This window comes from Dipodomys spectabilis, unplaced genomic scaffold (genome assembly GCF_019054845.1).
Source record: "Dipodomys spectabilis isolate Male_0828 unplaced genomic scaffold, ASM1905484v1 ptg000108l, whole genome shotgun sequence".
Lineage (NCBI taxonomy): Eukaryota > Metazoa > Chordata > Mammalia > Rodentia > Heteromyidae > Dipodomys > Dipodomys spectabilis.
Genome location: NW_024870785.1, coordinates 21614874 through 21642092, shown reverse-complemented (window position 1 = coordinate 21642092; position 27219 = coordinate 21614874). Strand labels below are relative to the sequence as shown.

Genomic DNA, 27219 nt, shown 5'->3' with positions numbered 1-27219 from the left:
AAGAAAGTCCCCTATAAATTACATTTAGTCTGACATTTGTCTCAATAGACAGAACAACTTTCAAGGACATCTGGTTTGCTATGTCCTAGAGCTTTAGTAGTGGCCTGATCACCTCATGCAGGCATGGGCTGGGTTCCTTGGCCCTCACAGTGCACTGAACTCTTCCCTCTATAGCCAGTAAGTGCTCTTGGACAGCTCCAGGTCACTCTGTCTTTTGCCCTTACTCAGGAACCATGTGTCTGGGACATCAGATTGTACACGTAAAAAAAGCCAGAGTATTCAACATCCATAAATTTTACAACATAAACATATATCTTTAATAAATTTAGAAGAATAAAAAGAATGCAAATTTTACAACAATCAGGACAAAAAGAAAAAGAGAGATATCCCCAGGGAGAGGGGAGGGAAGCTCTAAGGCTAGGTCGGCTTCTAAGTTGCCTTCAAACATAAATTCTGCCTCAGAATCCTCCAAAGTATCTAGCTCCTCATGAAAGAGAGGATTTGCTCCAGCAAAGGCTGGAGAGGCAGATTCTAATTTCTCAGTTGGAGATTGGTTCTGCTGCAGCAGGACAGATTTGTCCAGATGTTCAGTGAGGACAGATTCACTTTCCTGAGCTGCATCTAATGTTGGGACCTCACTCATTGGTTCCCCTGAGCACAGACTGGGGACATTTTCCATCAGCCCCACGTGTGCTACTCCCTCCAGCACGCCAGGAGGCGTGCTGATTTGACCCTTTTTGAGCTGATCTGGGCTGCCTGTGAAAGTCACAGGAAGACAATCACTATTACCTTCTTCTTTCTTTGGGGTCCCTACAAGTTCAGCTCTGTTACATGTGGGCTTCAGAACCACTGTCTTATCCACAGGACTCACAACCTTTTGGGGCCTCACTGCAAATGCATTCAACCCCTCTACATGCACATGCATTGTGTAGTCCAGTGAGGGCTCCAGATCCCCATCCATCAACATCCTTGACATCACCGAGGGCTTCTTTCTTGGGGGGTCAGGAGAAGCTGCTCTATGGTGGCCAAAACCTGAGAAACAGAAATAGGTAAAGGAGTTTGAGAATGGATTCTGGATGTTCAGGTGGAGTTCAATTTCCATGAGGCTCTAATGGAGGAAGCTGTACAAGTTTACTTTGGACTGATCACTGATGAGAAGGTAAGGTCTTTCCCAAGAGTGGTTAAGCACAAGTGCTTTCACCAATAGAACCAACACTGCCTGGCACATAGTACCATAAAAAGACATTCTTACAACCTGGGGGGTAATAAGGGCTCTCAGGCAATTAGGCTCATCCCTAGAGGCCCAGGCACCATCCCTACTCACAAGCTCTGAGGTGACCACACAGGGACTTCTTCCTCTGTTTCTTGGTCTCATTCTTGCTGCTCTCCTCCAGCTCATCCAGATGAACGTGGAGATTGAGGACCAGATCTGAGGAGGGCATGTGGAGCATGGCATAGTGGGTAAGTTCTTTCACCGGGTGTCGGTTCTGGGGCTCTCGGAAATCAGCAGGATAGCAGTCCATCCACATGGTGAAGATGGAACAAAGGGTGCTGTGGGCAGATTGGTGACAAGAAGAGTGAGTGTCTGCCCTCCCTATCCTGGGCCTCCCATAGCCCCTTTCTGCAAGGCTGCTATATGCACACTTGCATGCTGGGAAGCAGGAGGAGACTCCTGCAGGCAGAATGATCTTCACCACCCACGTCTAGAAGCTTCTGAAAGATAATTCTACAATATTCTCACTGTGATAGGTCACAAGAAGGAACTGATTTTGAACACACAGCCCTCCCTGTCATCCCTGAGAGTCCACAACCACACCACAGCTGTGTCCTCTGCCACCACTCCAACCCCAACCCTCTGCCCCTAGTGGAAAGCACAATGATGTGCAAATGAGAAATCTGCACTTTGAATCAGAAGCCTCAAAGATACCATTTTGAATGAAGGGGCCTTTTCTTTGTGCCACAGTCCACTTACTTCTTTATTTGTTCATCTTCCTCAGAGTTACTGCCCGGTAATCTGTACCTATGGGAGGACAGGAGGAAGTCACCTCTCAGCTTCTCCTTTTCTGCCCACACAGGACACATATGGGATGGGCTCATTCCCAGATGGGAATGGAATCTGACACATAAATATGTAAGATACGGTTCAGTGAAAATTCTGCTAAGAGACTTATATGCATTGGTCCAAGGTAAATGTGACAGTGCACATGCCTCTAATCCTAGCTAATCAGGAGCATGAGATCTCAGGTGCACAGTCTGATCAGACATTAGTCAGTAAAAGTCTAAGGACATTAATTTTTAAAAGGCCAGAATTGCACCTATGGTTCAAATGCTGTAGTGGTAGCTCTGAGCACCAAAGAAACAGCACCAAGACGCTGAGTTTAGGTTGAAGGACTGACACACACACAAAAACATAAAAGCTTCAGGGGTTATAAATATGTAAAGCCAACATAATCCCTCCCTGAAATCTCTGAGTTGATTCAGCCTCCAGTTCACCCACCTCCCCACACCCCAGCCTTTCCTGGGTCTACGTTATTCACAGACATCCAATTGCTAATGAAACGTTATTTGCTCATGGGAAATGTGATTTCCTAGAACCTCACCTAGGTGAGGGCAGAAGTTGTGTGCCACGGGCACATGCCTGTAATCCTAGCCCCTCAGTAAGCAAGCTTCTGAGGTTCCAGGAGCTTTTCTGGGAAATGTCCTGGGCAGACCACTACTAAGAAACTACGCAGGGTATGCACTTTCTTGTCTCATGCCAAGCTCCTGTGAGAAGACCCCCATGAAATCAACAGGTTCAGAGGGGTGCCAAGTATTCCACAACTCAGCCAGGAATAGCTGAACGGTACCGGTTTTGAAGGGGGAACACTCACTTTTTGAACACAATATCCAGCACTTGCTCCATTGTTGCCCACTGTCTATAATTGTGGAGGAAGTTTCCAACATAGAAGAGATCGCCTTTCTGGTAGGCTGGGACCAGGTTCATCACCAACATGTCCAGCAGGCTTGCCTCCGGGCTCCATATATCGCATGGCACATTCAGGGTCAGGGCTGACGTATTAGCACACTAAGGCGAGACAAAGAATCAGAAAAAAACCATGGAAATGAGAACACTTCCAAATGAGTAATTGTGATAGAGTAGATTGACAACTATGCAGACAGTATTATCTCAGTAAACCTAAATCACATAAGAAGGTTATACTGTGGACCAGGTTGGGGTTAAGTAGGTTTTCTATCATGAGTATACCTTGCCTGAGATGCCTTGTGATTGCCTAGGTTTCTTTTTGGACAAATCTCTGAGATGGTTGCTTCGTGGCTTGCCACTGATCCAGTGTCTACAGCTTTGACTGAGGCACCCATCCTTCTCTTGGCTGAGACCAGAGTCTCGAGACCTGCGAATACAGCACAAGAACATGTTTCTGGCTCCGGAGTCACAGGCCAAGTGAGCTGGCTTGAGCCAACTGTGAGTTACCGTGGCCTGCTATCAGGGTTCCATGTTCTATTCCATTGTGAAGGAGGCAGGGTCACCTGTCAGGGCCCAATGACCTCTGCTGCTTCCTCACACAAGAAATATTCCCATCCACCCAATATTGCAATGTGTACAAGTTAACAGCACACCTTGTTTGTCCAATCCTCATCTGCTAGCCCTAGATTCTGGCGTGTTCTCAGCTTCCAGGAGTCCTCCTAGGTCACATTCATGGCATATCTGTCACTATTCCTCTCATCTGGCTCAACTCATTTGATTTCTCAGGGCCTTCGGTGACTACCACATCTTTCTGGCACATATTTTTGACATCTACATCCTAGGTCATTGTTGACTCTCTGTAGACTAATCTGTTTGTCCTTGGAACCCCTCTGTGGTGTCTTCTCCAAAAAATGCAAATACTTAGAGATGGGAAAATCAAAGATGTATTGGAAAACATTCATTACACATATAATCAGCCATTTTTACAGGTGTTCATTTTTGTAACTGAGAAAATTATTTTTTATACTTGCAATATTTCATGGAGGCAAGCAGAGAAAGGAAGAGCTGCTGCATTGTCTTCTTATGATGACTAGGACTTGTTTTACTATAGCTTCGAAGGAATATAATATTTAAGGTAGAAACTGCTCCTTTCATTTTTACAAGCTAATCGTTTATATAGTTATTTGCATCTGAATTCTTTGCTTCTGTGTCCCATTATCTTTCTTCCTCCCTCAACAAAAACGGGAAGAAGGAATTTCACACATTGCTGAGCTGTTGTCCAATCTCTGCATAGGAACTTAAGATACAATAGTTACACTGCTTTTGTGTGTGTGTGTGTGTGTGCGCGCGCGTGCATTTGTGAGCTTGGACCCTTTGCCCTATCCCTGAGCATTTTTCCTCGAAGCTAGTGTTCTACCACCTGAGACACAGATCTATTTTGAGCTTTTTGTAGTCAGTTGGAGATGAGAGATTCGTGGAACTTTCCGACCCAGCATGGACATTGCTCTTCTTCAGCCTCATCTTTCCTCAACTGTGGCAATGGCGGTTCAGTTTCTGGATTTCCCATCCAAGCACAGGCACAAGCCATCCTCCACTGCACATGTCTCTTTGTGCCCCTGGATACAAAGGTAGAACCTCTGAAACTCAGAACCAAATTTTCTGATTAATTAGGATCACTGGCCTGAGCTACATATGAACAGCTCATTACCTGCCCTCGCACATTTTTTGGGGGTTGGGGGATTGTTCGTGGGGCTTGAACTCTGGGCCTGGGCCCTGTCCCTCAGCTTTTCAGCTCAAAGCTAGGGCTCTACCACCTTGAGGCACAGTACCACTTCCGGTTTTCTGGGCACTTATTCGGAGATCAGAGTCTTATGGATGTTCCTGCCCCGGCTGACTTTCAGGTGCAGTCCTCAGATCTCAGCCTCTAGAGTAGCTAGGATTATAGGCGTGGGCCACCAGCACCCAGCACATGACCCCTTTTTGCAACAGCATTTTGCGAATTTAACTATATTGACTTGAGACAAATATATCAATAATTTCCCCAATAATGTGTTTATATTCATGTTTCTTTGTTTTTTGTTTTTTGGATTTTTAAAATTCTGGTTGTGGGGCCTGAACTCTGGGCCTGGGCGCTGTCCCTTCCCTCAGCTCTTTACCTCAAGGCTAGCACTCTACCACTTCAGCAACAGCACCGCTTCCGGCTATTTTCTTTTTGCTTATGTGGTGCTGAGTAATTGCACCTAGGGACTCATGCCTGAAAGGCAAGCGCTCTGGACTGAGCCACCTTCCCAGCTCTTGTATTAATGTTTTGTTAAACAATATATTGGAGACCCATAATATCATATGCCAGTCCTCCTTTAAAATACATTCAAATATATGTATTATCATATAGTATATTATGCCATATATATTATATATTATATGTAAATGACGTATATAGTAAATACAGAAAATAATCCCAATTCTAGAATTTAGCTTTTCCTGTCACAATGTTACCCAAGTCTTCCGTCAGACATGCAGATTTTCATCAACAATCTCCCTCGTTCATTGTCTTTTATTTCTTGAGTAAATGAGTCTTCTTTACCACCAATAGCTATACACAAACACGGTATGAACACAGTGTCTCTGGCTCAGGCCTATATTCTTTGCTAGTGAACAGAATGAGATCTGAGGATCGTGGTTCAAAGCCAGCTAGGTCAGGAAATGATATCAAATTCTTATCTCTAGCTGTAACTCAAAGTGTTAGAGTGCTAGCCTTGAGTGAAAGAACTCAGGGACAGTGGCCAGCTTTTAAGTTCAAGCACCACCATTCGGCACACATGTCCCCTACACGCACACTCTTCACTCGGTCCCTTCCTAAACCCTCTGTCCTCTTCACCGAACTGGTGATTGCCAGAGTTTCTGGATTTCCCACTCCAGCATGCCAACCAGCCATGTTCCCTCTGCACATGCACCTCTGCCACACTGCAAGGCCCAGGCCTCCTCTCAGAATTGATTGCCATGGGATAGAGAGCAGATGAAACTCAAGGACTCATAGAACTTGTGCTTCTAGACAGGGAGACTCAGAACTTTTCCTAACCTGGTATACAGAGACACATTGATCTGTTTGAGTAGAACAATGACAACATGGTCAAAATAAAATTTTTGGCTACCGCAAAAGACACCCTTTTCCAAATACTGTTAAATATTCCCTCAGATTTTCTTAAATGTTACATAAAAGTTCATCTATTTACATGTCAGAGGTAGTAGCTTTTGATATAATGAATGGGAAAAGGCAGCCAAAATAACTTCTTACAGGAAAAAATGCCTAGCCCAGGTAAGCTAATATGTGCAGCAAGCTCATTTCCAGCCCATTCTCCAAAAGCAGGCATGGGTCTTTTATTGTGTCATCTTGATCGCTTACAGTCCATGAAAACCCTCATGCAGACTTAGCAAATCTTCATGCAAACCCCAAAGCAAGGAACATTTTAAGAGCATAAAATTGCAGCACATATTTAACTCTTGCTTTAAAAATTTATATGTTCTCTATTTGCACAGTGCAGAATGGCTCATTGTTGGCAGAGAGCTTCAAACATCAACACATTTACCCGACTGGCTGGAAAGGGGAAGTTATCCCTAGTAAGAGAAGGGGCTTGAGATTCAAGAAGGACGAGTTTTCAAAGGTACTTGTTCTGATATAACACAGTTTTGTCTCTCATCATCAAGGGTCCTATTTCAGCACAGTCTGCTTCCTCCCACTCAGGCCCCATGTGCCCAGGATATCAGATTGGAGGTAGAAGAGACCACAGTTTTTTGTATTCAAGAATTGTACAACATCATGTAAACATGGACATTTTAATACCATTAAAACTATAAATAGTAAATCATGAAAAAAAGTAAAATAGGCTTTGCTCAGGGAGGAGGGAGGCAAGATCTAACACTAGACCTTGTTCCAAGTTGCCTGCAGGCAGGAAGGCTAATTCAGAGTACACAATGGAATCTACCACCACACATAAGGCAAGATGTTCTTCCTGAGTTCTCAACTGGACACTGGTTCCATAGGGTGTCCATAGAAATCAAAACCTATTGTGGCCGTTCTACAAATGAAAATAAGCACATTCCATCCACACGCTTGGGGCAGTGCAATGATGGCTCCAGATATCTACCTGTCAGCACCATGGACATCACTGGGGGCTTCGTTAGCATGGGTTCAGGAGGGACTGCATTACGTTGACAAAAATCTGGGAATGGAAATAGGTACATGAGTATTAGAGTGAACTCTAGAAGTTCTGGTGTGACTCAACTGCCATGAGGATGTAATGGAGGCAGTTGTAGCATTTGAGTTGAGACTGAACTTTGATGAGAAGACAGGGCTTTTCCTCACCCATGGCTATGACTGAGTGCTTTCAAACTGAGAGTAGACATTGCCAGGCAGAGAACATCTATCAAAAGACACTTTGCAAAGCTGGGGAGTACTAAGAGCTCCCTGCCAATCACCAGCCTGGGAAGACCATCCCTAGGGGCCCTGTTTCCATCCCTATCACAAGCTCTCAGGAGGCTACACAAGGACTCCTCCCTCCCTTCCTTGTTCTGATTAGTCAGGAGCTCCTCCAAATGCTCTAAAGAACTTGTAAGTGGAGGAGCGGGTCTGAGGAGGCCATGTTGAGCATTTGATAGTGCATAAGTTCATTCAGATTGTTTCTGTTCTTGTGTGCATAAAAATCATCAGGGGCAAAGTCCTTCCACATGGGGAAGACAGAACAAAGGATGCTGTGGGCAGATTGGGGACAGGGAGAGTCAGAGGCCACCTTCCCCATCCTGAGCCTCCCATAGCTCCTTTCTGCCAGGACTCCTATGCTGTGGCTGTCCATCCTATACCCAGACTTGCATGTTGGGAAGGGGGAGTGGACTCCTCCAAGCAGGATGCCCCTCACCACCTACTTCTAGAAACTTCTGAAAGACAATTCTGCAAAATTCTCACTGTGATAGGCAATGAGAAGGTGGTTTCTCCACTGGATCTGACTTTGTGCACACAGCCCTCCCTGTCATCCATGAGAGTCCACAACCACAGCACAGCTGTGTCCTCTGCCATCCACTCATATCCCAAGCCTTAGCCCCCTGCTGCAAACCACAAGTGGTGTGCAAAGGAGAACTTTGCACTTTGAGTCGGAAGCTCCAAAGTTCCCAGTTTCAAGGACATCCCTTCCCTTGCTCCCAAAATCCACTTATATCTTAACTTGTTCATCTTCCTCACAGTTAGGATGGAGGGATCTATAACTGAGGGAAGAGAGGAGGAAGTCTCTTGTTCAGAGCTAACGGGAGGCCTATGGGGCTGGCTAATGCCCAGGTGAGAATATAAAATAGAAGGTACGGGAGATATGTCTATAATGGCCCGTGAAAATTTTAAGAGGCTTGAATGAGTGAGTCCAAAGTAAATGCTTCTGCCAAGTGCCGGTGGCTCACACCCCTAACCCGAGCCACATGGGAGGCTGAGATCTGAGCAGCACAGTTCTAACCAGACTGGGCAGGAAATAGCCAAGGAATTGTTATATCCATTAACCATCAAGAAGCCAGAAACAGGGCTGTGGCTCAAGGGATAGAGTGCTAAATTTGAGCACAACACTTCGGACAAATCCCACATCCTGAGTTCAAGTTGCAGGAGCAGCACCCAAAAACTAAAACTGAAAATAAGGAAGGCTTCAGAGGTTTGTAAATGAGCAAGCCCAATATAATCTTTGCTCAAGCCTCAGTAGATACAGGGCTAGGCCACTGCTCTGAGCCCTTCTCAGGGTAAATTACTTCAAGGCCTCCAATGCACCGTCTGAAGCCTTATTTATCAATGATTAATGGGGTTTCCTAGGGCGTCAACTAAGTAAGTCCTGAAGTTGGTGGCTCTAGTTCATGCCTTTAATCCTAGCCGCTCCACACACATGCTCATCTTCAGTAAAATAGGAAAATTCTGGAAATGCAGGTAGAGTGTCAGCCTTCTCAGAAAAGAGAAATGTGCCTCAGGGAGTAGATGGATGGGAAAATAAACTGTCCACACTTGACACACAGAATCCTGGGTGCCCTAGTCCTAAGAATCTAGGTAGGGTGTGCCCGACTATGTCTCCCTTTCCATGAGAGGACTCCAGGGAAACAAACAGGCTCATACAGGTGCCAAGTGTTCCCACCACGCAGCCAGGAAGGGCTGAGCAGCCCTGGACTTGAAGGGGGAATTGAGTGCACTTTTTGAGCAGAATAGCCAGTACTTGCTCCATTGTCCCACACAATCTGTCATTATGTGGGAAGTTTTGAATAAAGAAGAGATCACCTTTCTGGTGGGCAGAGACCAGGTTCATCACCAGCATCTCCACCAGGCCTGGATCTTGACTCCACACATTATAGGGCACATTCAGGTTTGGGCTGAATCACTCTCCCCCTAAGGTTTTAAAGAGAATGGATCTTTCTAACATGGAAATGAGAGCACACTTCAAGTTGAGTAACTGTGAGAGTGGAATGAAAACCACAGAGAAAGTGACTTATCACTATGGACTCTTAAAAGCACACAAGAAGGTCTCTTGACTATACCTTGCCTGAGCCGCCTTGTGTTTCCATTGATTCCTTGTTGGAAAATGGGCTGAGGGGTTGGACTCGTGGCTAGACTTGGGTCTAGCTTATCCAGGCTTGAATGAAGCACCACCCCTGGATTTCCAGAGATCTTGGTCTCCTGAGCTTCCAAGACAACACATGAACATCTTTCTTGCTCCTCACTGGCTTTGAACCTCGACCCTCAGAGATCTTTGTCTTCCAAGTAGTTTGGTTCACACGTGTAAGCCTAATGAGCTCTTGGCTTTCAAGAGACTCTTATGTCCATTAACCCCAAGAATCCGGAAGTAGGTCAAGTGATAGGACAGCAGCCTTGAATGAAAAAGGTAAGGGACAAGACTCAGCGCTAATTTCAGCAGAACCAGTCCAAAATACATGAACAATACAAGAGACAAATGAGCCACCAACAGGATGCGCTCCCACTGTTCTTGATACACGTACTTCTGAGTACATGGTAAATAGTAATCAATGTTACATGATCCCTTTGTTCACCAAACTACTAAATTCACCTCTGCCATACATGCCCACTCCACTTGAGGCAGAGAGCTCTAACAGAGATGGAATAGAAAAATGTCACAATTGACGTCACAAAGCTCACTTTACCAAGGTCCTGTGACCATCACTCAGGCCACTTCTACCCACATGCTGGTGGCTGCTGGTGACTGTGGGGAGAGGCTGGTTTCTGAAAGGAGTGTCCACAGACCCATGGAGAGGGCCCTGAACAGCTAGCAGAGGGTCTGCACTCATTCCCACCCTCACTCACAAGTATTCATGGTGCAGCTATTTTGCTGGGAAGCTTCTACACTAATGCTGTGTGTGTGTGTGTGTGTGTGTGTGTGTGTGTGTGTGTGTGTGTGTGTGTGTGTGTGTGTGTCCATTTCCTGGCCTACAATATTGAGGAGCCACGTAGGTGGCCCAAGCTCTAAAAGATAAATGATTTGGAGCAAAGTACTCGAACATAGTGTAATTTTCCCCCTTAAGGGAATAGATGAAGCACTCACTATACCACTATGTGTGTAGTTTACACTCACTGTCAAGTAAATAAAACCACCTTTTTCATCGTTAGAACACTTGGAAATGTGTCAGCTGAAGTGGTGGTAGATAAGGCTATGGTGTGCCGGAAAATATGTTAAAAGAAACTCTACTTTAACTTATTAGAGATACATACAAATGTGAAAATATATTCTGCCTACTTGTATATGAGGGGCTAGAAAACACACACATATTTCCTCGCTCTGTTGAAGAACTGATGCCTCAATAGCAGGGACAATTTTTGGTGCTAACAGCCTCACTTAGAATGGCATTTTCCAATGTAAGAAATTGTCACCACTGGTGAAGAAAGTATTGTTACTACCTCTAGATGGAAAGGAATCCAATTAACATGTATAAACATAAAAACCTGTAATGTCACAAAGAAACTGGCAAACAGGAAATCACAATCATGCCACAAGCAACACAGATGCGGTAACCTGTGCAGTTAAAAATGCTACTGCGGAAACCTTACACAAGTAAAAACTATAAACATGAGATAAAATAACACAAATACTGTGCAAAGAAAATTAAATGAAAATAATACCTGCTTCAGTGATGTGTGTGTGTGTGTGTGTGTGTGTGTGTGTATGTGCAAGCAATGGCACTGGGGCTTGAGTTCAGGGCTTCTGCTCACACATGGATTTTCAGGGGAGTGGTGCTTTGCCATGCCTGCAGTCCCGAACTTTGGCTGCTTAACTGATGATACAGTTTCATGGGCTCCTCTGCCCAGTTAGACTGGGAAGTCCTATGATCGCAGCCTCTTGCAAAGCTTGAATTACAGATCTCAGCCACTGAAATCCCCTTTAGAATTAACATATGCTAATAACAGATTTTAAAATATGTCACCAACATTACCAAGTACTCGAACTTAGTGTATTTTTCCCCCTTAAGGGAATAGATGAAGCACTCAATATACCACTATGTGTATAGTTTACACTCACTGTCAAGTAAATGAAACCACCTTTTTCATTGTTAGAACACTTGGAAATGACTGAATGAATAGTACAGACTAGGGGAAATTTTGGTTTGGTATTGTGTATTTCCAAATGAACTTTTCAGATACTTTAGTACACAAGCACATGGAGCATAATATCTGACATGTTAAAAATGTACAACTAGCCAGCTAGTTGCTGGTGGCTCACATCTTTAATCCAGGCTACTCAGGAGGCTGAGGTCTAAGGAATGAGATTGGAAGCAAATCAGGACTGGAAAGTCCATGGACTCTCATGTCCAATTAAAGATCAAAACCCACAAGTGGTGCAGTGGCTCAAGTGGTAGAGCATTAGACTTGAGCAAAAAAGCTCCATGATAGCTGACACTCTCTGAATTCAATCCCTAACACTGGCACAAAACACAAAATGGTCTAGGTTTTTTCTTTGTTTAGTTTTCTATTTCTACCAGTTCTGGGGTTTGGACTCAGGGCCTGGGCTCTATTCCAGAGGCTTTCTGTGCTCAAGGCTACAGCTCTACCACTTGAGCCACAGCACCACTCCTGGTTTTCTGATGGTGTTCGGGAGACAAGTGTCTCATGGAGTTTCCTGCTCAGGCTGACTTTGAACCATAATCCTCAGATTTCAGCCTCCTGAGTGGCTAGGATTATAGGCATGAGACACCAGCGTCCAGAAATGGCTAATTTACAAGAAGCTCAAAAAATCTGGAAATGAAACCAACAAAGCAGTTTGTAAGGTGCCAGTGGGTCAGGGCTATAATCATATTCACTCAAGAGCCCAGGATCTCAGAATCTCACTTCAGTTCCAATTCAGGCAGGAAAGCCTGTGAGTCTCTGACTCCCAATCAAGAAAACTGCAGGGCATCTATGGGAAAAGTGATGGAACCCTAACCTTGAGCAAAAACACTCCAAGACAGCACCCAGTCCTTGCGTTCAAATCCCTGGCCAAAAAACACATTGTTTTAAAAAGCAGTTTTACTTCCAACATAGGTTCATTTTCAACAGAGAGACTTGGGAGCCTCATTGTTACAAGGGGTCATCCTGTGATCATGTTTCACCATTTTGTTATAAGCCTTCCCCTCCCCAAGTAGAGAAATGTATATACAGATGCAAGGTACAAGAATCAAATCCAGTGAAAATAGGGATGTACCATACAAAAGAAACTAAGAAAAAAATCTCATGGTTCACTAAGAACAACAAAGAAAAACCTCTTGTGTCTGAACCTTGGGCCTCATTTTGCCTAGCATCTTGTTTTTGTTGTTGCTGTCCTTACTCGTTTTTAGTTTTATTTTGGAGTTTCACTAGGAATGCAATTTTCAATCGGGTATTTGCTTTTGTTTATTCAGCTCACTCAGGCACCCAGCCCAGTCACCCCAATATCAACCCTGAACCTCTGAGTGGGCATTCCCAGCACTCCAACCACCAAAGCTAGCTATGCATGTGATGGACTTACCTTACATGGCTCACCCGCGGTACTGTTCTCAAACCGCGGTGAAGCCCCACGAAATGAACATCTTCCCACCAGCTCAAGGGTCGTGGCTCCCTTCCTTCCAGCTCACTCTCATCCACAACTGCACAGTCATGCCAAGCAGCCGGCTTGGGCAGCAAAGTCTGTGAGGCTTCTATCTCCAGAAAACCAACAGAAATCTGGAGGCAGAACTGTGATCCAAGTGGTAGGATGGCAGCCCTGAGGAGGGGAAAGGAGAGGGGAGAGTCAGGGAGGACACCAAGGCCTTGAGTTCAAGTCCCAGCACTGGCACACACACACATTACAAGTGGAAATAACAAGGCGGGAAAACTAAGGCATTCGATGACCCTTACTGGCAATACACCACCATCACCCCGAAACACTAACCGGACCCCAGGGAAGCCGTTCTTCCAAACCTCCGTGTCCCCTCCAGACCAGCCAGACACCTAAGGGACTCACCTCAGACAAAGCCCGCCGCCCTTCCTCTCAGCAGCACACCTGTGCAAACCCCACTGCTTCCTGCACCCCGTGTGCTGGGGTCTGGCCGTCCTGCAGGCTCCACGCCAGGCAAGGGGAATTTTTGCTTTGGTGTTGTGTATTTCCAAGAGAATTTTTCAGAGACTTTAGTACACAAGCACATGGAGCATAATATCTTACATGTTAAAAATGTAGTACTAGGGCTGAGAAGTTGGCTCAGTGGTAGAGTGCTTGCCTTGTATGCATGAGCCCCTGCTTTGATTACTCAGAATCACATGAGCAAAAAAAGCCAGAAGTGGTGCTGTGCCTCAAGTGGAAGGACATTGAGGGACATTGCCCAGGCACAGAGATCAGCTCCCACAAATGACAAAAAAAAAACGTATTACTAGCCACCTAGTTGGTGGTGGCGCAGATCTTTAATCCAGGACACTTAGTAGGCTGAGATCTAAGGAATGAAATTGGAAGCCAATCAGGACTGGAAAGTCCCTGGACTCTCATATCCAATTAACCATCAAAACCCACAAGTGCTGCAGTGGATCAAGTGGTAGAGCATTAACCATGGGCAAAAATGCTCAGTGATAGCCTCCACTCTCTGAATTCAAGCCCCAACACTGGCACAAACACAAATTGGTCTGGGTTTTGTGTTTGTTTAGTTTTGTTTGTCCACCAGTCCTAAAGCTTGAACTCAGGGCCTGGGATTTATTACTGAGTCTCTCTGTGCTCAAGGCTACATCTCTACAACTTGAGCCCCAGCACCACTTCTAGTTTTCTGATGTTCTGGAGATAAGTGTCTCATGGACTTTCCTGCCCAGGCTGGCTTGGAACCATAATTCTCAGATCTCTGCCTTGCAAGTAGCTACTATTATAGAAATTAGCCACCAGGGCCCAGAAATGCCTAATTTACCAAAAGCTCAAAATTTTTGGAAATGAAAAAAAAAAAAACCATTTTGTAAGGTGCCATTGGGTCAGGGCTTTAATCATATTTAAGAGCCCAGGAACTCAGAAACTCAGTTTAGAGCCAGTTCAGGCAGAAAGCCTATGAGTCTCTGACTTCCAATTGACTATCAAGAAAACTGGAAGTGATCTATGGGAAAAGTGATGGAGCCCTAACCTTGAGCAAAAACACTCCAAGACAGCACCCAGTCCTTCAGCTCAAATCCCTGGGTGAAAAAAAGAAACAACTCATTTTTTTTAAAAAAAAGCAGTTTTATTTAGAATATAAGTTCATTTCCAACCTAGTGTCTTGTGAGTCTCATTGTTACAAAGGGTAAATTAGTTTTTTTGTTTTTTTTTTTTTGGGGGGGGGGAGTGGTCTGGTTATGGGGCCTGCACTCTGGGCCTGGGTGCTGTCCCTCAGCTCTGCAGCTCAAGACTAGTGCTCTACCACTTGAGCCACAGCGCCACTTCCGGCTTTTTTCTTCTTGCTGATGTGTTGCTGACGAATTGAACCCAGGGCATCATGGATGCAAAGCAAGCGCTCTACCACTGAGCCACCTTCCCAGCCCCCAATGGGTCAATTTGTTATACCCCTTCCACTCCAGATATTAGGTAAATGTATATACAAGATGCAAGGTACCAAAATCAAATACAGTGACAACAGGGATGTACCATGCAAAGAAAACAAAGAAAAAAAGCCCATGGTACATTAAAAATGACAACAAAGAAAAACCCCTTGTGTCCATATCTTGGCACTCATTTTGCATAGCATCATTGTTGTTGTTGTTGTTGGTACACTTTTGTTAATTTCAGATTACAAATTCACTAGGATTTTCAATCCCGGTATTTGTTTTTGTTTTTTCAACTCACTCTGGCACCCAGCCCAGTCACCCCAATGTCAACCCTGAACCTCTGAGTGGGCATTCCCAGCACACCAACCACCAAAGCCAGCTATGTATGTGATGGACTTTCCTTACACGGCTCACCCGCGGTACTGATCTCAAACCGCAGTGAAGCCCCACGAAATGAACATCTTCCCACCAGCCCAAGGGTCGCGGCTCCCTTCCTTCCAGCTCACTCTCATCCACAACTGCACTGTCAGGCTAAAGAGCCGGCTTGGGCAGCAAAGTCTGTGAGGCTTCTATCTCCAGAAAACCAACAGAAATCTGGAGGCAGAACTGTGATCCAAGTGGTAGAGTGGCAGCCCTGAGGAGGGGAAAGGAGGGGGGAGAGTCAGGGAGGACACCAAGGCCTTGAGTTCAAGTCCCAGCACTGGCACACACATACATTACAAGAGGGAATAACAAGGCGGGAAAGCTAAGGCATTGGATGACCCTTACTGGCAATACACCACCATCACCCCGAAACACTAACCGGACCCCAGGAAAGCCGTTCCTCCAAACCTCCGTGTCCCCTCCAGACCAGCCAGACACCTAAGGGACTCACCTCAGACAAAGCCCGCCGCCCTTCCTCCCAGCAGCACACCTGCGCAAATCCCACTGCTTCCTGCACCCCGTGTGCTGGGGTCTGGCTGTCCTGCAGGCTCCACGCTGGGCAAGGCACGGGAGGATCCGCTGCCCAGCCTGACAGCAACCATGGCGGAGCCAGGCGCCAAAAGACCGCGGAGGCCCCACGGGGCGGCACAGCCAGGCCCGAGCCCCAGAAAGGACGTCCACAAGTTCCCGCTGCACACAAGGCCTTGCGGGCTTTCCTGAGAGGCCTCCCTTCCCCACGGCTGCCCTTCCTCATCGCTTCCCCCAGGACAGCACCTCAGCGCCAACTTCTCTGCTCCAGACCCCTGTCTCTCCCAGAAGCTGCAATGGCGGTCCCGGAGGGGCTGGATTGCCAGTCTGAGCACGCGCAACAGCCGTCCTCCCACTGCGCATGTCCATGTGCTGCTCCAGAGGGGCTCAGGCCTGGTCTCAAAATCTAAGGCCCTGGAGTTAAGAGTCCCTGAAACTCAGAACCCAGATTCCTAAATCACAAAGATCACAGGCCTGTGCCTCAGATGGCCAGCTCACAGCCCCTTTTTCATAGAGTTTGCTGAATTTCCTTATGTTCACTTTATAGATACACACACATACACACACACACTCAAATATATATTAATCTATTTTTAATCAATGGTATATTTACACACAACTATAAGCATTTTTGCTCAAGAATGTTTTAGTTCGCAGGTATTATTCTGTGACTTGGGTCTTGCCCTGGGCTCTTTGTTTACAATTATTTTTCAGACCAACTGTTGAGTTTTGGCCTCCGGCTGGTATTCAATTTCAAGTTCCTCATTTCTGTCTTCCCAGTAGCTCTCATTGATTAGAAGTGCGCAGCTCTACCACCAGATTAACAAAACAACAATTATATAAATAGAATAGTTCTTGAAACGCCAGTAGAAATGCAGAAGTCATGTACCCTATCTCGGAGGTAGGCAGGATGGAGAGCTAACATTTTATATAAACTTGAATCCCTAGACTCAGATTGTAAAGCTAATTGTGTAGTACTTCAGTAGCTTGTATATGTCTGGATTCCAGACTCAAACAACAAGAAACAAAACTCCAGGATCTTCAATTGTCTCAGGCTGACAAAATTCTTGTCTTGTCACATTGAAGTCAGGCTTCAAACCTTTGCTATGAAACATTCATGTGATTTCTTAGAAAATCAGGTTTAAAAAAGATTCCCTGACTGGATGCTGTGGATCTCGCCTGTACTGGTAGCTAGTCGGGAGTCTAAATCTGAGGATCATGGTTCAAAGCCAGATCAGTCAGGAAAGTCCATGAGACTCTTCTCTCCAATTAAGCACCAAAAAATGGAAGGGGAGCTGTGACTCTAAGTGGAAGAGCATTAGCCTTGTGCAAAAAAAGCTCAGAGACAGTGCCCACAACATGAGTTCAAACTCCACAACCAAACAGAGAGAGGAAAAGCGAGAGACAGAGACAGACAGAAAAAGAGCCGAGAGACAGAGAGAGACAGAAACAGACAGAGATTGACAGAAATAGAGACAGAGACAGACAAACACAGAAAGAGACAGGAAGACTGAGAAATCACTGACAACTCCATTTAGAAAAATGTATATGGATATCTAAGATGTATATCCTGTTCTTCCACAATTCAGTACAGAGTACCACCTCATCCTGATCCACATTTGGCTACCTGGAATGTATTTGGTGTTTCATAAATTATTCCACATGCTCCCATAGAACATAAACAGGCCCACACCTACTCACCAATTGTTTATAAGTCTGGGCTTTTTGCTTATATATGTAATATTCCCATTTGTATGCTTTTGTTTCCATGGTTTAAAGCTACAATTGACCACATTTCATGTCTAGATGTTTCATCTTTTGTGCCAGTAGTGGAATTTCAACTCAGGGCCTTGAGCTATTGCGTATTTTTTGATCAATGCTTAAAGATGTAACTTGAGCCATGCTATGAGTTCCTGACTTTTGCTGGCTCATTGGAGAAGTCTTTCAGAGTTGTCTACAGGGGCTGATTTGAACCTTGAGGAAGTATAGGGCATTCTTGAAGCTACAATTATTGAGATGGGCCAGGACACCTGGCATGTCTTTGTCCCTCTGGCTAAGTCTTCTGTCTTCTATTGATGATGGCTTTTACCTATTTCCTATGTATTTTGTCAAATACTTTTCCCCCACAGTAAATTTTTGGTGGAATTTGGAGGTGAAATGTCCTTACATATTTGCACAGAGTAAAATGGGGGTGTGTACTGACTTGAATTCACTAATGGAAGAAAGTCCCCCGTACAGAACATTTAGTCTGGCATTTGTCTCAAGAGACAAAACAACTTTGAAGGACATCTGGTTTGCTATGTCCTAGAGCTTTAGTAGTGGCCTGATCACCCCATGCAGGCATGGGCTGGGTTCCTTGCCCCTCATAGTGCATTGAACACTTCCCTTCATAGCCAGTAAGTGTTGTTGGACAGTTCCAGGTCACTCTTTTGCCTTTACTCAGGACTCATGTGTCTGGGACATCAGAATGTATAAGAAAACAAACCAGAGCATTTAGAAACCATACATTGTACAACATAAACATATACATTTAATAAATTAAGAAGAATAAAAAGAATGAACATTTTACAACAATCAGGACAAAAAGAAAAAGAGAGATATCCCCAGGGAGAGGGGAGGGAAGCTCTAAGGCTAGGTCGGCTTCTAAGTTGCCTTCAAACATAAATTCTGCCTCAGAATCCTCCAAAGTATCTAGCTCCTCATGAAAGAGAGGATTTGCTCCAGCAAAGGCTGGAGAGGCAGATTCTAATTTCTCAGTTGGAGATTGGTTCTGCTGCAGCAGCACAGATTTGTCCAGATGTTCAGTGAGGACAGATTCACTTTCCTGAGCTGCATCTAATGTTGGGACCTCACTCATTGGTTCCCCTGAGCACAGACTGGGGACATTTTCCATCAGTCCCACGTGTGCTACTCCCTCCAGCACCCCAGGAGGATTGCTGATTTGACCCTTTTTGAGCTGATCTGGGCTGCCTGTGAAAGTCACAGGAAGACAATCACTATTACCTTCTTCTTTCTTTGGGGTCCCTACAAGTTCAGCTCTGTTACATGTGGGCTTCAGAACCACTGTCTTATCCACAGGACTCACAACCTTTTGGGGCCTCACTGCAAATGCATCCAACCCCTCTACATGCACATGCATTGTGTAGTCCAGTGACGGCTCCAGATCCCCATCCATCACCATCCTTGACATCCCCGAGGGCTTCTTCCTTGGGAGGTCAGGAGAAGCGGCTCTATGGCGGCCAAAGCCTGAGAAACAGAAATAGGTAAAGGAGTTTGAGAGTGGATTCTGGATGTTCAGGTGGAATTCAATTTCCATGAGGCTCTAATGGAGGAACCTGTACAAGGGTACTTTGGACTGAACACTGATGAGAAGGTAAGGTCTTTCCCAAGAGTGGCTAAGCACAAGTGCTTTCACCAATAGAACCAACACTGCCTGGCACATAGTATCATAAAAAGACATTCTTACAACCTGGGGGGTAATAAGGGCTCTCAGGCAATTAGGCTCATCCCTAGAGGCCCAGGCGCCATCCCTACTCACAAGCTCTGAGGTGACCACACAGGGACTTCTTCCTCTGTTTCTCGGTCTCATTCTTCCCGCTCTCCTCCAGCTCATCCAGATGAACGTGGAGATTGAGGACCAGATCTGAGGAGGGCATGTGGAGCATGGCATAGTGGGTAAGTTCTTTCACCGGGTGTTGGTTCTGGGGCTCTCGGAAATCTGCAGGATAGCAGTCCATCCACATGGTGAAGATGGAACAAAGGCTGCTGTGGGCAGATTGGTGACAAGAAGAGTGAGTGCCTGCCCTCCCTATCCTGGCCCTCCCATAGCCCCTTTCTGCAAGGCTGCTATATGCACACTTGCATGCTGGGAAGCAGGAGGAGACTCCTGCAGGCAGAATGATCTTCACCAGCCATGACTAGAAGCTTCTGAAAGATAATTCTACAATATTCTCACTGTGATAGGTCACAAGAAGGAACTGATTTTGAACACACAGCCCTCCCTGTCATCCCTGAGAGTCCACAACCACACCACAGCTGTGTCCTCTGCCACCGCTCCAACCCCAACCCTCTGCCCCTAGTGGAAAGCACAAGTGATGTGCAAATGAGAAATCTGCACTTTGAATCAGAAGCCTCAAAGATACCATTTTGAATGAAGGGGCCTTTTCTTTGTGCCACAGTCCACTTACTTCTTTATTTGTTCATCTTCCTCAGAGTTACTGCCCGGTAATCTGTACCTATGGGAGGACAGGAGGAAGTCACCTCTCAGCTTCTCCTTTTCTGCCCACACAGGACACATATGGGATGGGCTCATTCCCAGATGGGAATGGAATCTGACACATAAATAAGTAAGATACAGTTCAGTGAAAATTCTGCTAAGAGACTTATATGCATTGGTCCAAGGTAAATGTGACAGTGCTCATGCCTCTAATCCTAGCTAATCAGGAGCATGAGATGTCAGGTGCACAGTCTGATCAGACATTAGTCAGTAAAAGTATAAGGACATTAATTTTGAAAAGGCCAGAATTGCACCTATGGTTCAAATGCTGTAGTGGTAGCTCTGAGCACCAAAGAAACAGCACTCAGGCCCCGAGTTCAGGTTGCAGAACTGGCACACACACAAAAACATAAAAGCTTCAGGGGTAATAAATATGTAAAGCCAACATAATGCCTCCCTGAAATCTCTGAGTTGATTCAGCCTCCAGTTCACCCACCTCCCCACACCCCAAACTTTCCTGGGTCTACATTATTCACAGACATCCAATTTGTAATGAAACCTTATTTACTCATGGGAAATGTGATTTCCTAGAACCTCACCTAGGGGAGGGCAGAAGTCCTGTGCCATGGGCACATGCCTGTAATCCTAGCCCCTCAGTAAGAAAGCTTCTGAGGTTACAGTAGCTTTTCTGGGAAATGTCCTGGGCAGACCACTACTAAGAAACTACGCAGGGTATGCACTTTCTTGTCTCATGCCAAGCTCCTGTGAGAAGACCCCCATGAAATCAACAGGTTCAGAGGGGTGCCAAATATTCCACAACTAAGCCAGGCATAGCTGAACCGCCCCGGTTATGAAGGGGGAACACTCACTTTTTGAACACAATATCCAGCACTTGCTCCATTGTTGCCCACTGTCTATAATTGTGGAGGAAGTTTCCAACATAGAAGAGATCGCCTTTCTGGTAGGCTGGGACCAGGTTCATCACCAGCATGTCCAGCAGGCTTGCCTCCGGGCTCCATGTATCGCATGGCACATTCAGGGTCAGGGCTGACGTATTAGCACACTAAGGCGAGACAAAGAATCAGAAAAAAACCATGGAAATGAGAACACTTCCAAATGAGTAATTGTGATAGAGTAGATTGACAACTATGCAGACAGTATTATCTCAGTAAACCTAAATCACATAAGAAGGTTCTACTGTGGACCAGGTTGGGGTTAAGTAGGTTTTCTATCATGAGTATACCTTGCCTGAGATGCCTTGTGATTTCCTAGGTTTCTTTTTGGACAAATCTCTGAGATGGTTGGTTCGTGGCTTGCCACTGATCCAGTGTCTACAGCTTTGACTGAGGCACCCATCCTTCTCTTGGCTGAGACCAGAGTCTCGAGACCTGCGAATACAGCACAAGAACATGTTTCTGGCTCCGAAGTCACAGGCCAAGTGAGCTGGCTTGAGCCAACTGTGAGTTACCGTGGCCTGCTATCAGGGTTCCATGTTCTATTCCATTGTGAAGGAGGCAGGGTCACCTGTCAGGCCCAATGACCTCTGCCGCTTCCTCACACAAGAAATATTCCCATCCACCCAATATTGCAATGTGTACATGTAGACAAGTTAACAGCACACCTTGTTTGTCCAATCCTAATCTGCTAGTCCTAGGTTCTGGCATGTTCTCTGCTTCCAGGAGTCACTCCTAGGTCACATTCATGGCATATCTGTCACTATTCCTCTTATCTGGCTCAAATTATTTTGGCTCTCAGGGTCTTCTGTGACTGCCACATCCTTCTGGCACATATTTTGACATCAACATCCTAGGTCACTGTTTACTTTCTGTAGCCTAATCTGTTTGTCCTTGGAACCCCTCTCTGGTGTCATCTGGAGCCAATGCAAATGCTTAGAGATGGGAAATTGAAAGGAATATTGGAAAACATACATTACATATATAATTAGCCTTTATTACAGGTGACTATTTGTTTGGCCATTTCTGTGGCTTCACTTCAGCCTGGGCACTCCCCGAGCTCTTTTGCTCAAGGCTAGCACTCTACCACTGAGCCACCTTCCCAGCCACAGGTGTCCATTTTTGTAAGTGAGAAAATTATTTTTTATACTTGAAATATTTCATGGAGGCAAGCAGAGAAAGGAAGAGCTGCTGCATTGTCTTTTTATGATGACGAGGATTTGTTTTACTATAGCTTTGAAGGAATGTAGTATTTAAGGTAGAAAACTGCTCCTTTACGTCTTACAAGCTAATCGTTTATATAGTCATTTGCCTCTGAAGTCTTTGCTTCTGTGTCCCATGATCTATCCTCCTCCCTCAACACAAACGGGAAGAAGAATTTCACACATTGCTGAGCTGTTGTCCAGTCTCTGCATAGGAACTGAAAATACAATATTTACTATGGAGTGTGTGTGTGTGTGTGTGTGTGTGTGTCCATTTCTGATCTTGGAGCCTTTGCGCTATCCCTGAGCAATGTTCCTCTAAACTAGAGCTTTACCACGAGACACAGGTCCACTTTGAGCTTTTTGTAGTCAGCTGGAGATGAGAGATTCATGGAACTTTCCTACCCAGCATGGACATTGCTCCTCTTCAGCCTCATCGTTCCTCAACTGTAGCAATGGCTGTTCAGTTTCTGGATTTCCCATCCAAGCACAGACACAAGCCATCCTCCACTGCACATGTCTCTTTGTGTCCTTTGAGGGGCTCAAGTCTCTCTCGAAACTTAGTGCCCTGAGGATAGAACCTCTGAAACTCAGAACCAAGTTTCCTGATTAATTGGGATCACAGGCCTGAGCTATATATGAACAGCTCATTACCTGCCATCCACATTTTTGGGGGGATAGGGGATTGTTTGTTGGGCTTGAACTCTGGCCCTGGACCCTGTCCCTCAGCTTTTCAGCTCAAAGCTAGGGCTTTACCACCTTGAGGCACAGTACCACTTCTGGTTTTCTGGTTGCTTATTGGGAGATCAGAGTCTCATGGATGTTCCTGCCTGGCTGACTTTCCGCTGTGATCCTCAGATCTCAGCCTCTCCAGTAGCTAGGATTATAGGCATGGGCCACCAGCGCCCAGCACATGACCCCTTTTTGCAACAGCATTTGGCGAATTTAACTATGTTGACTTGAGACAGATATACCTACACAATATATGGGAATCAATGGTATATCACTGAATTCCCAAATAATGTCTTTTACATTATTGTTTTGTGAAACAACATATTCGAGATCCATAATATCATATGCTAGTCCTCCTATAAAATACAAATATATGTATTATCATGTAGTATATGATGATATATTTATATATATTATATTATATATAACATGTAAGTGATGTATATAGTGAACACAGAAAATAATCCCAATTTTGGAATTTAGCCTTTCCTGTCACAATGTTACCCAAGTCTTCTGTTAGACATACAGATTTTCATCAACAATCTCCCTTGTTAGTCGTTTTTTAGTTCTTGAATAAATGAGTCTTCTTTACCACCAATAGTCTACACACAAAAATGATATGGATCAGTGTCTCTGGCTCAGGCCTGTATTCTTTGCTAGTCAGGAGGCTGAGCTCTGAGGATCATGGTTCAAAGCCAGCCAGGTCAGGAAATGCTATCAGATTATCTCCAGCTGTAGCTCAAAGTGGTAGAGTGCTAGCCTTGAGTGAAAGAACTCAGAGACAGTGGCCAGCTTTTAAGTTCAAGCACCACCATTCTGTACACACGCCCCCTACATGCACACTCTTCACTCGGTCCCTTCTTAAATCCTCTGTCCTCTTCACTGAACTGGTGATTGCCAGAGTTTCTGGATTTCCCACTCCAGCATGCCAACCAGACATGTTCCCTCTGCACATGCACCTCTGCCACACTGCAGGGCCCAGGGCTCCTCTCAGAATCCACTGCCCTGGGATAGAGAGCAGATGAAATTCAAGGATTCTCAGAATGTGTGCTTCAAGACAGGGAGACTCAGAACTGTTCCTCACCTGGTATACAGAGACACATTGATCCATTTGTGTAGAACAATGCCAACATGGTTAGAATATAAGTTTTTGACTACCACAAACGACACCCTTTTCCAAATACTGTTAAATATTCCCTCAGATTTTCTTAAATGTTACATCAAAGTACATCTATTTACATGTTAGAGGTTGTAGCTTCTGATACAATGAATGGGAAAAGGCAGCCAAAATGACTTCTTACAGAGAAAAACGCCTAGCCCAAGTAAGCTAATATGTGCAGCAAGCTCATTTCCAGACCATTCTCCAAATGCAGGCATGAGTCTCTTATTGTGTCATCTTGATAAATTACAGTCCATATCCACCCTCATGCAGACTTAGAAAATCTTCATGGAAACCCAATGCAAGGAACATCTTAAGAGCATAACACAGCACCAAATATTTAATTCTAGCTTTAAACATTTATATGTTCTATATTTGCACAGTGCAGAATTGTTCATTGTTGGCAGAGAGCTTCAAACATCAACACATTTACCCGACTAGCTGGAAAGGAGAAGTTATCGATAGAAAGAGGTGGGGGCTTGAGATTCAAGTGGGACCAGCTTTCAAAGACACCTGTTCTGATATAACACAGAGCTTTTGTGTCTCAGCATCAAGGGTCCTATCTCGGCACAGGCTGCATCCTCCACTGCCTGCATTCCTTGTGGCTCCCTCTAGTCACCAGTTCCTTGTAAATCCAGCAGATTTGTTCCCCAGATCCAGCACACTCTGCTTCCTCCCTATCAGGCCCCATGTGCCCAGGATATTAGATTGGAGGTAGAAAAGACCAGAGTATTTTGTATTCAAGAATTATACATCATGTAAATGTGGACATTTTAATACTGTTAAAACAATAAATAGTAAAACAGGCAAATGTGCAGAGAGGAGGGAGGCAAGGTCTAACACACACACACAAAAAAAGATTCCCTGACTGGACACTGTGGATCATGCCTGTACTGCTAGCTAGTCAGGAGTCTAAATGGGAGGATCATGGCTCATAGCCATATCTGGCAAGAAAGTCCTCTTCTGTCCAATCAACCACCAGAAAACTGGAAGGGGAGCTGTGACTCTAAGTTGAAGAGCATTAGCCTTGTGCAAAAAAAGTTCAGAGACAGGTCCCACAACATGAGTTCAAGCTCCACAACAAAACAGAAGAGAGGAAGAGACAGAGAGAGAAAGAGAGAGAGGGAGAGAGAGAGAGAGACAGAGAGAGAGAGAGACAGAGAGACAGAGACAGAGGCTGAAGCAGAGGCAGAGACAGAGACAGACAGAGACAGAGACAGACAGAAACAGAGACAGAAAGATAAACACAAGAAAACAGACAGGAAGACTGAGAAATCCCTTACCACTCCAATTAGAAAGTGAATATGCATATCAAAGATGTATTTCCTATTCTTCCACAATTCACTACATAGTACCACATCATCCTGATCCACTTTTGGCTAACTAGAATCTATTTGGAGTTTCATAAATCATTCTACTGCCTCCCATAGAACATGAACAGGCCCACACCTACTCACCAATGGTTTGTAAGTCTGGCCTTTTTACTTAAATATGTAATTTTCCCATTCGTATGTTTTTCTGGTTCCATGGTTTAAAGCTACCATTGCCCACATTTCATGTCTAGATGTCTTCATCTTTTGTGCCAGTAGTGGAATTTGAACTCAGGACATTGAGCTCTTCCTTACTTTTTGTTCCATTCTAAAACATGTAACTTCAGCCATGCTAGGACTTCTTGACTTTTGCTGGCTCATTGGATAAGTCTTTCAGATTTTTCTACAGGGGCTGATTTGAAGCTCCATCCTGAGGAAGTATAGAGCACTCTTGAAACTAGAATTATTGAGATGGGCCAGGACACCTGGCATGTCTTTGTCCCTCTGACTAAGTTTTCTTTCTTTTATTGATGTTGGCTTTTACCTATTTCCCATGTATTTTGTCAAATACTTTTCCCTCAAAGTAGCTTTTTGATGTTATTTTGAGGTGAAATGTTCTTACATATTTGCCCAGAGCAAAATAGGGGTGCGTACTGACTTGACTTCACTAATGGAAGAAAGTCCCCCATTTAGTACATTTAGTGTGACAGAACAACTTTCAAGGACATCTGGTTTGCTATGTCCTAGAGCTTTAGTAGTGGCCTGATCACCCCATGCAGGCATGGGCTGGGTTCCTTGCCCCTCACAGTGCACTGAACACTTCCCTCTATAGCCAGTTAGTGCTCTTGAACAGCTCCAGGTCACTCTGTCTTTTGCCCTTACTCAGGACACATGTGTCTGGGACATCAGAATGTACATTAAAAAACCCACAGTATTTAGGATCTATAAATTGTACAACATAAACATACATCTTAATGAATTCAGAAGAATAAAAAGAATGAACATTTTACAACAATCAGGACAAAAAGAAAAGAGAGATATCGCCAGGGAGAGGGGAGGGAAGCTCTAAGTCTAGGCCGGCTTCTAAGTTGCCTTCAGACATAAATTCTACCTCAGAATCCTCCAAGGGATCTACCTCCTCATGAAAGATAGGATTTGTTCCTGGAGTTGAGAGAGAGGCAGATTCTAATTTCTCAGTTGGAGATTGGCTCTCCTGCAGCAGGACAGATTTGTCCTGATGTTCTGTGAGGACAGATTTACTTTCCTGAGCTGCATCTAACGTTTGGACCTCACTCATTGGTTCCTCTGAACACACACTGGGGACATTTTCCATCATCCACACGTGTGCTACTCCCTCCAGCACACCAGGAGGAGTGCTGATTTGACCCTTTTTGAGCTGATCTGGGCCGCCTGTGAAAGTCACAGGAAGACAATCACTATTACCTTCTTCTTTCTTTGGGGTCCCTACAGGTGCAGCTCTGTCACATATGGGGTTCAGAACCAGTGGCATATCCACAGGACTCACAACCCGTTGGGGCCTCACTGCAAATGCATCCAACCCCTCTACATGCACATGCTTTGTGGAGTCCAGCGAGGGCTCCAGATCTCCATCCATCACCATCCCTGACATCACCGAGGGCTTCTTTCTTGGGAGGTCAGGAGAAGCTGCTCTATGGTGGCCAAAGCCTGAGAAAGAGAAATAGGTAAAGGAGTTTGACAGTGGTCTCTGGATG

At 45.0% G+C, this 27219-nt stretch overlaps 1 protein-coding gene across 11 annotated transcripts in view; it reads right to left on the bottom strand.

Annotated features, from left to right (window-relative positions):
* Window positions 1–1497: 1497 nt before the first annotated feature.
* The window catches only part of LOC122114364 (integrator complex subunit 14-like), a 39856-nt gene continuing 14134 nt past the window's right edge, over window positions 1498–27219 (bottom strand). For 3 of the 11 annotated variants that reach the window (XM_042687496.1, XM_042687494.1, XM_042687497.1), the window contains 6 exons: window positions 26930–27172; window positions 21374–21518; window positions 21000–21193; window positions 20102–20149; window positions 19453–19679; window positions 18420–19160 (listed from right to left, as the gene is read on the bottom strand). In XM_042687496.1, coding sequence (XP_042543430.1) covers window positions 18445–19160; window positions 19453–19679; window positions 20102–20149; window positions 21000–21121 — 1113 coding nt within the window. In that variant the 5' untranslated portion in view covers window positions 21122–21193; window positions 21374–21518; window positions 26930–27172 and the 3' untranslated portion in view covers window positions 18420–18444. Of the gene's footprint in view, window positions 1552–18419; window positions 19161–19452; window positions 19680–20101; window positions 20150–20999; window positions 21194–21373; window positions 22198–25694; window positions 27173–27219 lie in introns of those variants that run through there. The other 8 variants (XM_042687502.1, XM_042687503.1, XM_042687498.1 and 5 more) reach the window with 7 other exon arrangements.